Source organism: Vidua chalybeata, chromosome Z, assembly GCF_026979565.1.
Source record: "Vidua chalybeata isolate OUT-0048 chromosome Z, bVidCha1 merged haplotype, whole genome shotgun sequence".
Lineage (NCBI taxonomy): Eukaryota > Metazoa > Chordata > Aves > Passeriformes > Viduidae > Vidua > Vidua chalybeata.
Window position 1 is genome coordinate 8,900,003 of NC_071570.1, and position 17,503 is coordinate 8,917,505.

Consider the following 17,503-nt stretch of genomic DNA (forward strand, 5'->3'; position numbering starts at 1 on the left):
AATGTGCATTCAAGCTTTAGGCAGCTCATATTTTGCTAACTAAGCAGATCTCTTGTTCCTTAAATGCCCTCTCTAGCTCGGATGCAGCACAGAAACCTGACAATCACGTAGCTTGCCTAAGACTTTTCTTCCTGAGGGAAGCTTGTAACAGAAATACTCTGGTAAAGCTTTGTGCCCTTGCCTTCTGCACTTTCCCTTCTATGCAGTAATAGATGATGCACACTGTGTTTTATAGAGTGAAGCTCTCTGGTGCCACTGGGAGAAGGGAAGACCTTCACTGCTGATGCTGTCCATTCTGCCCCACATCTTTGCTGATGTTCACATGCATCAGCATCCAGAGCAATGCAACCTCCCTGCACCTTAGGGTAGGAAAATATTTACCCAGCTGTGCCTCTGCTGACCTGGGTGTAGTTCTGTGGGATTCTCTGCTAGGACTCTGTGTGAATACTATTATTAGGTGAGGCATGCCTGAGATTTTGGAAGTCTGTCTTGCCTGGCACACCTGAACAATGTCATTTAAAGCAGAAATTTTACAAAACCCTTACTGAGGGTGGTAACTGCCATATTAGTTTTTAGCAGAGATAGTCAGGGAAATCCCACACAAGACTCTTTTACAGTGAATTATAGCATGACAATTCAGTACTGTTGTTCTGATCAGAAAAATATCATGGTGGTTTTGGTGGAATAGAGCCTAGGTGGAAGATGTAGAAATTGTTGGACATTTTGTTTCTCAGTGAGGTACATATCTGCAACCTGTACACGAAAAATTTCAGTTCCTTGGACAGGTAAGGAAAGAATGAAGACAGACCATACCTATACTTTTATTTGAAATAAATTCACTTTTGGAAAGAATCAGCATTTTCAAAAAGTATGTTTTCAAAGTTTGAACATCCATCCTGTTAGAATAAGGTGCAGGAACTAGATTTTCTCAGACTTGTAATACAAACTAAGTGATAGAAAGTTGTGGCAAGTCAAGACTCTAAAATTTACAGATGCTTGCAATGTTTTTAAGGAAAACTGAAAGAGGTATTCACAATACGGATGCATTCACTGAGGACTGAGATCTGTTAACCTTTGAAAATTATTGAGAAGCCATATTCTTTGTAAATACAAGAGCACTCTGATTTATTAAACAAATGGGTATGGATTCTGAACCCAGGCTACCATGGGCAGAATCAGGAAAAATCACAGGCAAAATCCCTGAGCAATATTGTAAATAATATAGCTTGACCTTTGCTGTGTTGCAGTAATTATGCTTGGATTTTTAATTTATAGTACAATTTTTTTCTTTTTGAGATATTAATTAGCTAGTTCTCCATGCACACAGGATTAAGATATTGCTGAGAAGCTGTGACAAAGCCAGATGCAGGGCTTTGCTGTCAGGCTCTGGGATCAGGCCTGAAGCACATGGTTTGTTCCACTGTTTGCTGCCTGGGAGCCTGTGGAAACAGGGCTCAGGATTAATCTGTAGCAGAGCTGCACATTAATGCAAATTATTTCCTCAGGCCATATTTTGCAGGTCATCATAACACATAGAGGAGAAAAAATCTTCATTTCTGTGTTCAACAACAGTGTTAACACAACAAATGAACCTATCTTAAAAGCAATCAAAACAAATCCATTTTTAAAAAGCAAACAAAATATATTGTAAATGCCACTAAAGGGGCCATTTAAAAATTATCACACCAGCTGTAAGAAGCTAGCTGCTCAACTGGTCAGTCACAACAAGCATAAAAACTGAATCCTTTCCTTGCTGCTGTGACAGGTTCTGGGTGCCACCAGCCCTCCACAGGGCAATGCTGGTCAAGATGGGCATAGAGCCCTTTTATGTCACAACTCAGTTGGGAGCTGGCTTAGAAGCATAGTCCCAGCTATTTGCTTATAAAGGTAGCATCTCACAGGTCACATAGTATTCTGATCCACAAGGACCACCAAGTCCAACTCTTAACATACTTCTTGTGGGATTGAACCCACAGTCCTGGTGTTTAAAGCACCAAGCTCTAACCAGCTGAGCAGATCTAGGGGTACACACACCTTCCCTGGGGATTCATTCCGATTCACAGAGAGACCCTGTATTTATGTTTCCTTTCTGCAGTGACAATTCAAAAACCAGTGGACCTCACTTTTAGCCTAGAAAGAAAAATGTTAGAAGCTGTTTTAAAAATAAACAGCTAAAGGAGACAGTGGATTTTTCACAAAAAAAAAACCCAAAAAACCCAAAAACAACAACAACAAAAAAAAAAAAAACAAAAAACAAAAAAACAAAAAAAAAAAAAAAAAAAAAAAAACAAAAAAAAACCCCAAACCCCAAAACACAAAACCAACCAACCAAAATCCCAAAAAAAATCCTCAACAAAACAAAACAACAACAACAAAAACCTTCACACCATTAAAAGTGGAGAAAACCTCTTAATCTGTCTTTGTCTATAAGCCTCAGGAATCCGGCTTTACAACGCTGTCAGGAAAAAAAATCTGATCTGTTTCAGATGAGTGAAATTCTGAGGTCCTATTTTGGACAAAAGCTATTTTTAAAGGCATGTTTTTGTTTCTACTGGTTTGGTTTTTGGTTTTGGTTATTTGGTTTTTTTGGGGGGGGGAGGTTCGGTTTTTTTGTGAATAAATTTGAGACCCAAGGGATTACATTTCCAAGTAATAAAAATCAGCACAGCTCAATTGATCTGAATAAGGCTATGCTGTTTTTGCCCTGGGGATTAGCCTTACCAAAGGCTTTGTAAGCTTTTTTTAAGTTAAAGAGACAGGCTTGTTCTCTGTTTCAGTGCTGAAAGAAATAGAGAATTGTGAGCTCAGGTTAATGCAATCTACAGCTTTAAATTATAAACTACAGGGTGTTTGAAGGCTTTAGAGACTGATTGTAAAAATCTACTACATTGGTTGAGAGAACCAGAACATAACAGCTTATGTGTATATATGTCTATACATATATATATTCCACAGTTATTCAGTAGGTGGCAGTTAAAAGCCTAGATGAGCTTTGCGGTCGCCATTTAGGCAGTAGCACTAGCAGAGGCTGGAGTCAGTGCGCCCGTAAAAGCAGAAAGAGGGAGGCTGCGATCCAGCCAACAAGAGCATTATCCACGACCCAGGTACCGGGGAGCAGGCGGGAGGGGAGCGGAGCCGCGGGAGCAGAGGACGGGCAGCAGCCAGCGCAGGGCTGCAGGCGGCGGAGCCGTAGCCCCCCGGCTTAAGACAGGGGCTCCTTTCTGGTGGGGGGAGCCCAGGGCAGAGTGGGAGAACAGCTGGTGCAATGACAGGCAGAAACTGAAGAGCGTTTGAAGCTTTCTGTTCCTACACAGGTAATTTCTTTCCATTGTTTTTCTACACTACCTTGCACGATAGGCATAGCTTTGCACTGAATTTCGAGGTCTTCCTTTTCTTCAGCCAAAATCCACAATGCTCACTCGGGCAGAATTTCCTCTGAAGTCGGTAGAGTTTTGCGTGAGTTACAACTGCAAGATACGCTGTAAGCTAATATCTTATGTAGAGAACATGGCATGCTCTAAACTGGGGCTACCAGGGAAGTCAGATGCTGGTCAATTAATTATCATTTTTCTGTGTTCTGGGATGCTAGTAATGACCTTTTTTTTTCAAGCTGCCTTTTATTAAAACTCGATGTGCTGAATTTTGCCCTAGTTTATAGGACTGCCACTGCAGTGGCTTAAGGAGATATTAATTTTTTATTTCTTTTAAATGAAAGCTACATTTTAACTTAAATGACATAAGAATATAAAAATGTGGAGTCTGAATAAAATAACACAAGGTGTTTCTTTCTCCAAGGCAAATACAACTTTGCATCATCCCACTGACAGGCAAGATTTTTTTTTTCAGTAGATTGTCCCTCTTCCAACTGAGTGAAAGAAAATAAAACATGAAAGACCATTCTCGAGTGCCTGAGTGCTGCTGAATTCAGATTTGACAACACTTTATCCCTTTCTGTCTTCCCTATGAAATGTGGGATGCTCTGTATGCTGCACCACTCAGACACAGAAGGGCAAGCACAGAATGGAGCAACAAAATTGGATGCATTTTAATTTTGAAGAATTTTCTGAATGTCCTGTTCTCATGAGTACCTAGTGAGTGAACTCATATATGCTTGTTTATAAATATAGCTGTGTAAGCTGTGTACAGCTATGTACACCCCCACTCCTTTTAAGGCAAATGAGGTTGATGAAACTGATTGCTGTTGCATCCTTGCCAAGCTTTACAGTTTACCATTATTTAGAATGTTTGCAGGTCTCAACATATTTAATTCTGGCTTTTAGAAGGCTATCTTGGCTTGCTCTTCTCCTGTTCCCTTTTTTACTTTTCTGACTAATGGACTTCAGTTATGGTCAGGAGCTGCTCTCTGGGGCCTGTCTGTCCTTACGAAATGCAGTAGTGCCCAATTCATGCAGAATGGGTTTTGTGCCATTGATCTGGAGCTATGAAATGTGATATTCTTCTGGGCTTCATGCTCTCTCTCACACCACACACAGCATATCTGAGGCTCTTGCATGAAGAACTGTACAAACATGGAACAAGTTCAACCACACAGTTGCAAATCAATGGTCCCATGGATCTGGAGGAATGATTGTGATGTGCAGCTATTTATCTTTATTCCTGGTAAGAGAGGAGAATGAATTGGTATAAATGAGTTGTATTGAATTGGTATAAATGAGTACACTTAGGCTGGAAGATTTCAAACCAGCAAGGTTCTTAAATTACATTCTAGTTGAAGTAATGTATAGAAAACCTTTTAAATACCTTTTAGTTGTAACTTGATGGAAGGGATTATGTGAAATGGTTGCCTGCAAAGGCAAAGCACTGAATTTTATAATCCAGAAAGTCTCTTTCAGTACTGAATACCATTTTTACTTTTCTCTGGAAGTTGCCTGGACTAAAGAGTCCCTTTGCAAGCAAGTGAAGATCTTTGGAAATACAGTTTCCACATATGTCACATCAGTCAGATGAAAGCATATTTCTGCACTGTGCTGCACTATTATTTACACCAGCAGATTCATAAGCATTGATGAACCTTAGCTGAGTAATATCCCTTTCTCACAGTGCAGAGCAGAGCTCTTTGGAAGTTGATTGAAGTTCAGAGGCTCCTTCTGCCAAGTGGTCATGATTATATTACACCAGCATTGCAGTCTCTGTAGTACCAATAAAAATAGCAGACTATATATAAACTGATACCGCTGTTCCTGAAGTTGTTACTAGCACTGTTTCTAGTTTCCTTTGAGGATAACCTGATAACTTTGTTTTCTGGATTTCTCTTGTGCTAGTTAACACAGCTGCCCATGTAGAGATCCCAGCATCATGTGTTAAAAATCAGACTTGGACTTCCATTGTAACAGAGTACGTGCTATTGCTCCCAAAATTAAGATTTTTTAAATAAATGTGCAATAAACCATATTCTGGTTCAAAGATGCTCCTACAGAAAGACTGCATTCAATTTCATATTTCCTTTTTCTCTCAATCTTTATGTTTATAAGCTTATCTTTTTCTAATTTTTTTTTATGGTTTTGATTTATTTTCTACATTGGGTTGCATTCAATTCACAGTGTTCCTCAGTAATTCTTCTGTAATACATAATGAGCTGCATTTGGATGTGCCCTCTCCCACACTTAGTGTGAGGATCAGGACATTTGTACATGTAAGCTGAAACAGTATTCACTGCAGGACATTTCATTTGGTATCCAGACTGATTCCAAATGTTTATTAATTTCCCCTTAGTATTTTATATTATTAGGACTAATTGAGCAATAATCAATATTAAATAGAGGAAGAAAGATGGCAATTTTGTAAAACATGGATATTAGCAATATTAATTTCCTTTTAAAATTACTAATTTCCAAAAATGCACCAGGAGAAAATATTTCTGGAAATTTTCTTTTCCATTTGGTATTTTAACATTAAATACAGTATTTTTCCAAGTATCAGCAAACAGATACTTTCACTGCATTTTTATTGTAACATTAAAATTAAAACATGCATTAAATAATCTCACCTTACTGCTGGAAGAGTCTGCCTGAGTGTCAATGCAGATTTACATACTGATTGAAGTAGAAAATACTCTAATTTGCCTTTTTGAGAAAAGAAATATTGATTAGTTTTCAACCAAAAAGTATTGATAACAGAATAATTCTTGAGATGGGTATCAAAGAAAGACAAGAAAATGTGAAAAAGTGTGTGTCAAGTCTGTGACAAATGAACTTTTCACTCACACTGAGATCAGGAGCATCTCCTCTTGATCAAATAACTTTAAGCTGAATGTTAATCTTCTCTATCTGAGATTAAAATTAGTCTTTCTGGCTGTGCAGGTCTGCAATATGCTATCGCAGAAAAATCAAGTCAGGATCAGCCTGACTGCAGGCAATGAAATTGGTTTTCATTACCTGGAAAGGTGTCTCAAAAGTGAAGTTATATCAGCTTTTCAGTTTCCTCATTCAAAATATGTATATATTAAAGAAACAATATGAAAAGGGCAAATCCATTCCTGGACTGGAATTGTTTCTTTCCCAAAATGCCCAGTAGTTCTTACTTATAATTAATCTGAAGCTAAGAAAAGAGCACTTGCCCTTTTTTTATTTTTATTTATTTATTTTCATATTCTTCCCTGAAAATTTAGCTGACAAATTTTATCTCTTCTGAAAGAGTTAATTATTTAAATAATCAAATATTAGCTAATATCAGTACTAAAATAGTGCAGTTAACCCAAATAAATAACATTACCACTTTCCCAGTCTGCAAACACAAAGCTAACAATGCATTAGTCAGTATGTTTTTATCTTCAAAATACAATTTTTATATATTTTTTTAATACTACAGGGAAAAGAAACACGTATCTAGAAAAAACTACTCTTAAGGCTAAACTTACCTGTCTTTCTTCAGAATTGAAAGTATTGCAAGCTGGAATCCTGAACATTTATAAACAATCAGAAAGCTGTTTTTACTATATTGTACTCCACAATTATAATTTAATTGTTGGTTTACAAAGTACTCTGATTTACAGAAAAATTTCAGTGGAAGAACAGGCTTCTTACTCGTGTCTGGAAACATATCAACAACTGTATTACATTGTTTAATTAATTATCAGGGATCATTTTGTGTCCTGAAACCCACTGCATTAACCTATTCCCAAGTTATTGCCCAACAAACCAGTGGCTGTTTAAGCCATTGTTTTGAATGGAATATTATTTGGGCTGTGAAGGAGCATCAGAAATATTCCAGTAGTCAGGATAGCAATCTAGCTATCCTTCCCAGCCAGGCAAGGAAAATTAATGACAAGAGTTATATCATAAAAAGAAGTCACAAGCACTTAATCTTTAATAGTTTTGGTTCTACAGAAGATTTACATAAGTAGTGTCAACTTACATTAACATTATGGAATTGAGAATTATAGGGAAAGGCAAAATGGCCACCAGTCTTCAGTGTTTCCTCTGCTGAATGGAAAACAGTCTTCCATGAACGTAGTATTCTTCTGTGTAAATATACATATTTACATGGAAATAGCTTGTTGTCTATCCTGGGATTTTTATCTCACAATAGTAAGATCCGTAAGTCAGAACCTATTTTTTTCCAGCTGGAGAAGCAGAAGTTCACTACAACATGCAAAGTCATTGCTCAATACCAAAAATTATTCTACTATTAGAAACCAGAGAGGCTTAAAATTCATACCGAGTCTCTGATCCTGCATTTGCAGGAATGACAAATTCTGGTTTCTAATCATACTGCTGTGTCCAATGGCATTATGTCTTACTTGTTGAAAGGCACACATATAATGTTTTAAGTTGAGTTGATCTTTCCATCTTTAGACAGTTAAGTTAAATCTATTGAAAATTGAGGGAAAACTACTGTATTTGGTTAGTTAATTTGGGAAGAAAACTTAAAAAAAATCAGTTCCAAAGGGAGCTGATTAGAACGCTTGGTTTTTTGACATTTTTATTTCTATGTGTGCATTAATGACTACCTAACTACACATATGGAAAGTGTTCTGAGTAATTTTTCTCAGATTTTTGATGATAAGCACTTAGAGATTAAGACACTAGTCTACCAAAATACTCAAATAGTAAAGCAATGAAGTATCTGACATGCCAAAAGTAAAGTCTAAATTTAGGCAGGAACTGTCATGAAATTCTCCCTTTTAAATTTTAAGATTAACCAAACCACTGTATAGGAAGTAACAACCAGCAGGACACCTATGCACCCTGGATAAGCTTAGAATAATATTTCTGTTTCTGCAAGTAAGTGAGGGGTTTTTACTATGGTAAGTGTATTCACCTGTCCATCCTGGATAAATTTAGCATAATATTTCTTATATTACATGAAAGTAAGGTGAGTTTTTTTTCACATGGTGAGTGTGTTCAATGAAGCTGAATCTTGTTTTACAGTAATGATTCATCAGTACATAACTGTTAGGAAAACGTTAGTTCTGGGGCAACAGAGCTCTCAGGCAACAACAGAGCAAACAATTTCATTGTATCCCTATGTGTAAAGTCCTTTGTTAGATAAGGTCCAGCACCTTCTGCATTTTCTGCACATGAACCCTAATCAGGGAAAGGAATCAATAGATCCTTCTGCATCATTCATTCTTCTGCCACCAGTCCTGCCTTCTTCAACAAGCAATGCAACTTTAGTTAGGCCTAGTTCCAAAATCCATGCTATCTGTTGTTCCTACAGGAAACATTGTCTATTTGTCTCCCCCTTCTGTTTTCCAGTTCTTTCCTGCCTAGCAAAACTATTTCTGCCCCAACATCTTCTGGACATATGTTAACCAAAGAACAAGTAAAGATTTTCTTACAGTGACAACTATGAATGTGGGATTTCTTTCTTTTACCAAGGATTTCAAACAATTTTAAAAAGGCATTGTTTTAGGAATGAGATTTTCGACATAAATGTGATGGCAATATGACAATTTGCCAAAGCAGTGCACAGCACCTGTGCCTACAGGACAGCACAGAGGCTGGCTTCTACCTCCTTTACATAAAGATGCTCTTAACATAATAGTCTCCTGTAAATACAGAAAAAAACTGCCACAGATTTATCTGAAAGCCTCCTGTCCTTTCTATTTCTCTACTATGTTAGGCCAGGATCATGAAGGAAACCCACAAAAACTCTTAGGGAACTCTCTGAAAGACTTTGCAATTTAATTTCAGTTTAAAGATTTTAAATTATTAATTTTCCATGCAAATTCAAACGTTTTCAACATTGTAGAGAACCTAGCTATAAAATGAAATCTATTTTGGTTTAAACAAACTGAATTTTCAGTTTGAATGTCTGCTTTCTATGAGTACATCAAATAATAAAAATGTCTGATTTTGTCCCTTACTTTCAGATAATCAAGCAAATTTTACAATAAGGAAAATGTGTCAGATAAAATTTTCATGAAGAAGATGACATTTTTCTAAGGAAATCTCTCTGGTCATCTTTCTGTAGCTGCAAAGAAAAGCTGTAAATGCTTTTCTCTCCAACTGTTGTTAAGAACAACATAAATAAAAAGTGCTACTGCATTTATGCAGTGAAAAAAAAAAATCATGATTTAGACTAGCTGGTCATCAAGAAGCAGACTTTCAAAGAACATTTTGTTTCACATGAGAATAAAAAAGCTCTTTCCATTTGGATTAGAACCTCATGTAGAAAAAAGCTGTTTTAACACTTATCATTTGGTCTTCAAATGTGTTCAACTTTCCATTGACTTGAGAAGACCAAAGAAGACAAGCAAAGGAATAGAATGAAAAAGCAAGTCTTACATTAAAAGATTAAGGCATTACAGTAGGAAAGTCCCCATTCTTAAAGTGTATATTCATTAGCAGATAGCAGTGAAAATACTCCCTGAGAAATGTCACTTTATATGCACAACAAGAAAAAGTTCCTTGCAGAGCTCTTTCTCTCTTTTATGTGAATAATGTGCCATTTTTCACCTTTGATATTGGGCAATGGACATTGATCTTACAGTCCTGCTGTATCTACAGCTACATTCTTCGCCTGGCATCTTTGTATAGGGCGTCATCACCAGATAGCCTCATGGACTGTTAATTTAAATTGAGGCAAGGTTTTGAACTAAATGCATTGCCTGTACTTTTTTGGTTTTTCACAATAACAATGACAATATAAACAGAGACATCGCCTTAGAGCTGAAAAAAAAAAAAGAAAAAAATCCATGACTAACCTGAAAAAAGAAAAACAATCCATGGTTTTACCTGAGGAAAAAAAATTCAGGAAATTAATACACAGCATCTGACAACTGCTGAATTTTGTATCAGACTGACATCTCAGTAGGACATCATAAGACCTCAAGAAACTGGATCAGTTCAGATGCAATCAAAGCCTCTGACTCCAGAAAGCAAAGGCAACATCACACTGTTTTGTAAAATGAATGCTACACTAAAAGATGTAATCTATTAAAAAAATATCAACTAAACTTACAATTTGTGTCATTTAATGGTAGACTAATAATGCAAATGGTGAAAATCTTTTGCAACCAAACCCAAGACTGGAAACATTGGAGATAGGTTGATTTATTTTCTGTGCTTATTTTCAAAGGTAAACTGAAAGAATTCACCAGCTGTGAGATTCTAATCTCATAATGCTCTAAGGGTAGGTATTCAAGTAGATGAGTTTTCAGAAGTTATTTTTCAGCCTTCCTATACCTTTTGACTGTTATTGCATATGCTATCTATAGCTTAAATACGAACACAACAGGCAAGTCATAAATACATTTGACAAAGAAGTTAGACTATGAAAAACCCAATTAAAGATAAGAGAGAACTCTGGAGATCCAGTAGTTAAATACAGGATCAGTGACACTGATTTAGTAAATGCTAATATACTCACCTGTAATTAATTTATCAGCCGAAGAACATTAGGATTTTAAATTATGAAAAGCATAATCTGTAACATAAGGTATTTTATTTAAACATTTAAAATGCATATTTTTTCTCAATATATAATAAAATAAGTATTTTTATCTCATAATTACTCAGACCTTGAGCTGTATCCTTCTGTCACAAAAACTTTTCAATTCTTCACCTGGCATATCATAAATATCTAGGGAAAGCATGCAGGCTAACATAAAGGTCTGCAGCTGAGCTTGAACTGAAGGCAGTAGTTTGCCCCAGTGAATAGCCCATCAAACCCACTTGCAGAAACTGAATTAGAGCAGCTCCAGCCTTGTGCTAGCAGAATATCTGCAGAAAACATAGCTAAGTCAGCAGAGGTACAGACTCACTGTTGTGCTGACCTTTGCAATCAGACATTTCAAAATAAAGGGTATGAATGTATGTTATGAAAATTGCTTTGGCTTTTCAAGTAAGGGCAGTGTTGATAAACTGACACTTTAGAGGATGATAATAAGTTTTCACTGTTGCAGTTTGTGAAAGTAGAAAAAGCAGCAAATGAGGCTTCATTACAGAATTAGTCCATTCTAACATGTAAAAAGCAACTATTTTTTTCTGTGCAGATTATGAAAGACTGGTTTTCTGAATCAGAAATGATCTTGTACATCTGAATAGTCAGACTTCTTTAAAGCTAATTTTTCCGTATCCTTGCTGGCCATAATGCCACAAGCTGATTAAATAATGCCAAACTTTATTTTGTCCTCCTCTGTTTTTCAGTTAACACATTTTAAGACAAAGAAACATCAGTAAGGTAATAGGGTAGTATGAAAAACATTAACAAATGAACACTTGTGTGCAAGTGCACCACATTCATATAGAATGATTGTCACTGCAGGAGAGTCTATGACCAGATCCACACAGAGAACACAAAATAATTGTAAAAAACATTTGGGGAATTATTTCTCCAATGTGATCAAAAATACTTGCATGAGTTTTTTTTTGTTTTTTTTTTTTTTTTCCTGGTGGTGGTGGTGATGGTGGTGGTTTTCATGGTGTTTTTTGTTTTTTTTTTTTTCTTTTAGTTCCTGAGCAGGAAAAATGTATAAAAATCTGTAATTTTTATTTTGGTAAAACTGAGGATTTTCAGGACTCACAGACCAAACATCAACTGAGGCTGCTGCTCCTTTGCAGTCACCCTGGCTGGAGAGAAACAGCTCTATAGAGAAGGTCCTGGTGCTGCTGGTCATAGTCATGGTCAGCAGTGGCCCCGGCTGCAGGAAGTCCCCCCCGTGCCCTGGTCTGTATGAACAGGAGCATGGCCAGCCGGCCGAGGCAGGTGATAATCCCCCTCTGCTCAGCACTCACGGGACAACAGCAATGTGGTCTGTCCGGTTTGGGCACCCCCGGCCGGGGAAACACGCCGATAAACTGGAGCAAGTGCAGATGAGGGCACCGAGGTGTCCAAAGCTGCGGCGCTGTCCTGCTCTGCAGGCTGAGGGACCAGGGCCAGTTCAGCCTGTGGAAGGCAAAGTTCAAGGGACAGCAAAGCGTAGCCCTCAGCACCTACAGAAAAGCCATCAAAAAGGTGGACTTACACTCTTCACAACAGTAGATGCTGGGAGGAGAGACCACAGGTATGGGTTGAGAGAGTACCTTAGATTAGGTATAAGGGGAAAAAAATCATCTTGATGGTAATTTTGCATTGGAGTTTGTTTCCCAGAGAGACTGTGGGAAAGACTGGGGATTCCACATCTATACAGGATAGAACAACCTTCTCTGGTGTCATGGCTGACCCAGCTGTGATGAGCAGTCTGGACCAGAAACCTACTCAGGTCTCTGCCAGCTGGAATTATCCTTTGATACTATGGTAATTTCTAAAGAATATCTGCAAAATCTCCCTACACATTAGATCCGCTATTCTTACCACTGTGAAGTTTTCCTATTGTCTAATGTGAATCTCTTCTACAATGAAAGAACATAATTTCCTTTTTTCCACTAAACTCTCCGTCTTTGCAACAACTTGCTACATTCTGAAGATCGATACCATGCTATTCCAGCATCCCTTAGAATTTTTCTTTATGCTTAATACTTCAGGCCATTAATGTGCCCCATTTCAAGTTGTTCTATCTTTTGGGCTACCACACGTGTCTGTTTTCTTTGAGATTTCTGAGTATGTTTAGTGTATACAGTGTCATAGAGCAAGAGTACACTCAGCTAGCTTTTAAAATTTTATTTCTCTCCTCCATATTTCACTGATTTTCTTAGTAATAGTCTTCATAGTGCATTTTTTCTCCTAGTCCCTTAGTTCCTAGGCTACATATAGTATGACTGTGCAATGCTTATTAAACTGCTTCTGAAGTGGAACTCGAAGACATTGCTCTCTTGCCTTTTTACTTACAAGAAATTATTAAACTATAATTCTTATGGTAACTCATTCTGTGCAGTCATCCACAACTGTAAGCTCTAAGACTGTTCCAAATTTGCATGTCTGCAGTTCTTATGTACAGATTTATTCTCAGTGGAACAGCATTATGCTAACTTCTTCTCCTTATTTTTTTTCCAGCTATGTTTTTTTTTTTCCTTTCTTTATTTAACATAATGAGCTGCTCACTCATTTCCTTTGTTCCTCAGAGGGTTTTACATCTTCTATAAACACATACATGAGCATTTTTTCTGAGGCGACTTTTTCTTTCCATTCCTTGAATTCTGCTGTCAGAAAAACAATTTTGCTTCAGTGCCTCAGGAGGAACACTTATTTATCAATCTTTCCTATATTTAAACAAGCCTCTCAGAGTGACAGTGAATGTAGCACAGGAGAGATTGAAGGGGTGAAGCTGCCTTCTGCCTGAAGCCAGGCTGGGTAGACAGAGCTGTGGCAGCTCTGCGTTATGCCTCAGGATCAGCTTCCCCAGTTGCACTGGTTATTCTGCCTAGGGTACAGCAGATGAGGAAGTACAACTCCTTCATCCAACAAATTATGTAAGGACAGATGTTTTCAGCTTACTCAGACCTTAGAATTAGGACACTATAGGATTCCCTGTACAAGAAAGATAACATCAGGATATGCTTGAACAACAAACTGAAGACACTAGTGCAGCATGCATTGTTGTAGCTTAAACCTAACTGGCATAATGAGAGACAGCATCAAAATGCAGAAACAGAAAATTTGGCATGAGCTTGCAACTGGAATAAGAGCATGGGAGGTCCACTAAGATCCACACCTCTAAAGCATCAGCATTGTCTTGCTGCTAGACAGGTAAAAGGTAACTTTAAATCACCCCCTGCAATGCAGTGACTCCTTCCACTGCATTGAAGCTTGGAGGCTTGCTTTCAAAAGGAAAGAAATTCTTTGGGTTGTTCTAGATTTATTTCTACCCAGGCAAAATTACAACAGGCAAATTTAATCACTTGGTGCCATTAAGGCACTTGGGCAAAGTTCCCTATAAAGACTGCCCATTTTCTTCAGAACAAATACAGATGTAGCAAATTTTGCATTTTTTTCCACATGTACCCCTTATATATATCAATTTGGTCTGAAAAGTCACAATGCCCTATGCTTTCTTCAATTTTTAGCGTTCATTTTTAAAGTGATTATTTGCTTAAATCTCACTAAATATAAAAAGACTGTGTGTACTGATGTGCTGAGTACCTATTGAGCTGCTACTGATGGGAGGACAAATTAATCTTCATTTTATTTAAATGAATTCTAAAACATCTACTGCTTGTAAACATGTGACTATTTTACCATTTAGATTATTTTAAAATTATTTCCATATTTGTGGTCCTACTATACACACACAGATGAGTTTTGTCAAGGGGAACTGACTGCGGGAACCACAGAATTTTGTGACCTTTGACATATGTCCTTGCCAACCTCAGCAATACAAGCCACTAAAAGTGTGCAGAACCTCACTGATAAGTATAGCCAGTCTTGTGTCAAATATCATCTGCTGGAAGACCAATACTGGAATAAAAAGGCAGAGCAATCTGAGTTTATCAAAATGTACTCTTTGACCTGAAATGCCAGTGGCAAAACACACCGAGTGTGTTTTAACTCCCATGGAGTTAAAAACAAAGATCAATAAGTACTATTGCTGAATAATCCACAAATACATCTTAGTTGTCATTTAGAGCCGTAGTCCAGTCATAGTGGGGATAAATTCCTTAACTACTGAAGAGCTGGAATATTCAGAGTAATTTACTGTCATACACCCGTACAGTGATCAATAGCAACTATTATTTTAGACCTATTTAAGATATAGAAAAATAATTCCCTTTTTACAATTTGTTCGGGTCAAGGCCTTGTTGAAATTCCCAGATGCAACTTTTTAGTTTTGTGAATATTAGTCCAGTAGGAAAAATACTGTAACACGCATTGTTAATTAAAAATCAGCCATGAAGCCACAAAGATGGTATTTTGATACCAGTCCAGACTGGATTGCAAACCCTAATTTACTACTGAAATAAATCATTCTGTAACCCCCTGAAAGACTTATTGAATTAGTACAACTAGTATACCATCGCTTACATTACATTTATTTCTCTTACTGTGAAAGGTATCACAGCATGCACTCCACACTTGTATCTGTATTAATGTCTGTCTCCTTGTTTTTGTTTTTTTCTCTCCTAGGTTTTCCCCCTAGCTGAGCAAGTGACACACAGAGAAACATGCCTGAGCAAAGCAATGATTATAGGGTAGTTGTGTTTGGAGCTGGAGGAGTGGGAAAAAGTTCTTTGGTCTTGAGATTTGTGAAGGGCACTTTCAGGGAGAGCTACATCCCTACCATTGAAGACACCTATCGGCAGGTGATCAGCTGTGATAAGAGCATATGCACTTTGCAGATAACTGACACCACAGGGAGCCATCAATTTCCAGCCATGCAACGCCTCTCTATTTCTAAAGGACATGCTTTTATTTTGGTTTACTCTATCACCAGCCGACAGTCCTTGGAGGAACTCAAGCCAATCTACGAACAAATATGTCAGATTAAAGGAGACATAGAAAGCATTCCAATAATGCTGGTGGGAAACAAAAATGATGAGAACCAAAATCGAGAGGTAGAAAGCAGTGAAGGAGAAGCCATGGCGAAGAAGTGGAAATGTGCCTTCATGGAGACCTCTGCCAAGACGAACCACAATGTGAAAGAGTTATTCCAAGAATTGCTAAACCTGGAGAAACGCAGGACTGTGAGTTTGCAAATTGATGGAAAAAAAAGCAAGCAACAGAAAAGGAAGGAGAAGCTGAAAGGAAAATGTGTGGTGATGTGAAATTGCACTGTCAGGAATCGGCTGTGAGGTCTCAACTGGCAATACACATGTAAACCCATAGACAGCAAACAACCATGCAAGATCCTATTTATTAGAATCTGTTTTAAAATAAATACTTGGAAATAAAAAAAATGAGGTACTGTGATTGCTATGAAAAAACCAGAAAAATAAAAATATGTGTAGTCTCACAATCATTTAAAGCAAATCAGGAAGAAAACAAAAGATGTCCCAGAATACCTTATTTTGTAATATATAAGAAAGAATTACCATCATTCACATAATATAAAAGATTTGGAAAATCTACTCAATAATATCCGCATCTGCATATAATTGCAAGAGAAAGCAATGTATAATATCAGAAGAAAAACAATGAAATGGTAGTGAAGAAACCTAGAACAAACAAATACATGCTGGATGGTGTTAACCATATCCTTCAAGAAAGCTCTGGATGAACAATTCTATGCCATTTTAATTACTGACTGGTGGGAGAATGTGCATAAGACAGTCTTGGATCACCTGAATAAATGACCTATTGCACAGTAAAAGGAAGTGTGGGGATAGCAGTTAAAAGGGACAGATATTGTCTCCATCCCCCCATCATTATACTTCTTTCTAGTGTGATACAGTGTTTTAACTGAAGGTTGTGGAAAAGCCAATCCCTGTAAGAGAGCTGGAGATCATAATTTCTGGGCTCATTGTTTCAAGGATGACCTGAGTTTCTGGCCCAAATATATTTCAGAAGAACAGACATTTATTTGTGGAGAATGCCAGGTGGAATGGTGTACATATAAAACCAGAAAGCTTACCCAGAGAGAACTGACTGGGTAGTCGCCTATGAAAGCCTCTGTGGGAGATATTTAGTTCTAATGCTGCTGCCAATTAAATGAACACATGGTGTGGTTAGTAAATGAATGGAATGTCTTTTGAACTGGTGGTACCCTTGGAGTGGGGTTGGCATAATATACAAATTATCACATTAGCTGACTGATACTTCTTTACATTACTATATATTTCAGTTAGAAGGATTTATGCTCATGCCCTATAAGACCTGTTGCCTTTATATTGTCTGAAGTATTTTATATTTGCCATTTAATCTCATTATTTGAACTGCTGTGACTATTTATAGAACAAAATAAGTATCTGAAGTTAGTGCCCACAAGAGTCTCTAAAATGAGGGATTTTTGGGAAAAGCACTATAGAATCTGGGATATTTTGCAGTCAGGACTGTATTATAATGCAATACAATGTTCAGAATAGAAAACACATTATTTAAAACATCCTGTCAAGGGGAACAGCACTTCTAAAAACCTTTGAAAGGGGAAAAAGAGTAAAAATTGTGAGTTTTCCTGGATGTCTGTCCAAAGCTTTTTAAAAAACTAATATGAATGACTGAAGTATGT

The 17,503-nt window shown here is 37.3% G+C and overlaps 1 protein-coding gene across 2 annotated transcripts; it reads left to right on the forward strand.

Annotated features, from left to right (window-relative positions):
* The first annotated feature begins 3,033 nt into the window (after window positions 1-3,033).
* DIRAS2 (DIRAS family GTPase 2) lies at window positions 3,034-16,894 on the forward strand. 2 transcript variants are annotated; one of them, XM_053968864.1, is made up of 2 exons: window positions 3,034-3,104; window positions 15,466-16,894. In XM_053968864.1, exon 2 carries the CDS (start codon window positions 15,504-15,506, stop codon window positions 16,101-16,103), a length of 600 nt encoding a protein of 199 aa, XP_053824839.1. In that variant the 5' UTR covers window positions 3,034-3,104; window positions 15,466-15,503; the 3' UTR covers window positions 16,104-16,894. The 2 variants fall into 2 exon arrangements, with proteins under 2 accessions (XP_053824839.1, XP_053824837.1); XM_053968862.1 differs by lacking the exon at window positions 3,034-3,104 and adding an exon at window positions 3,233-3,314.
* Window positions 16,895-17,503: the final 609 nt, after the last annotated feature.

What these genes read in the sequence shown, in the direction of transcription:
- DIRAS2 (XM_053968864.1), top strand. Translation starts at nt 15,504, where the DNA reads ATGCCTGAGCAAAGCAATGATTATAGGGTAGTTGTGTTTGGAGCTGGA.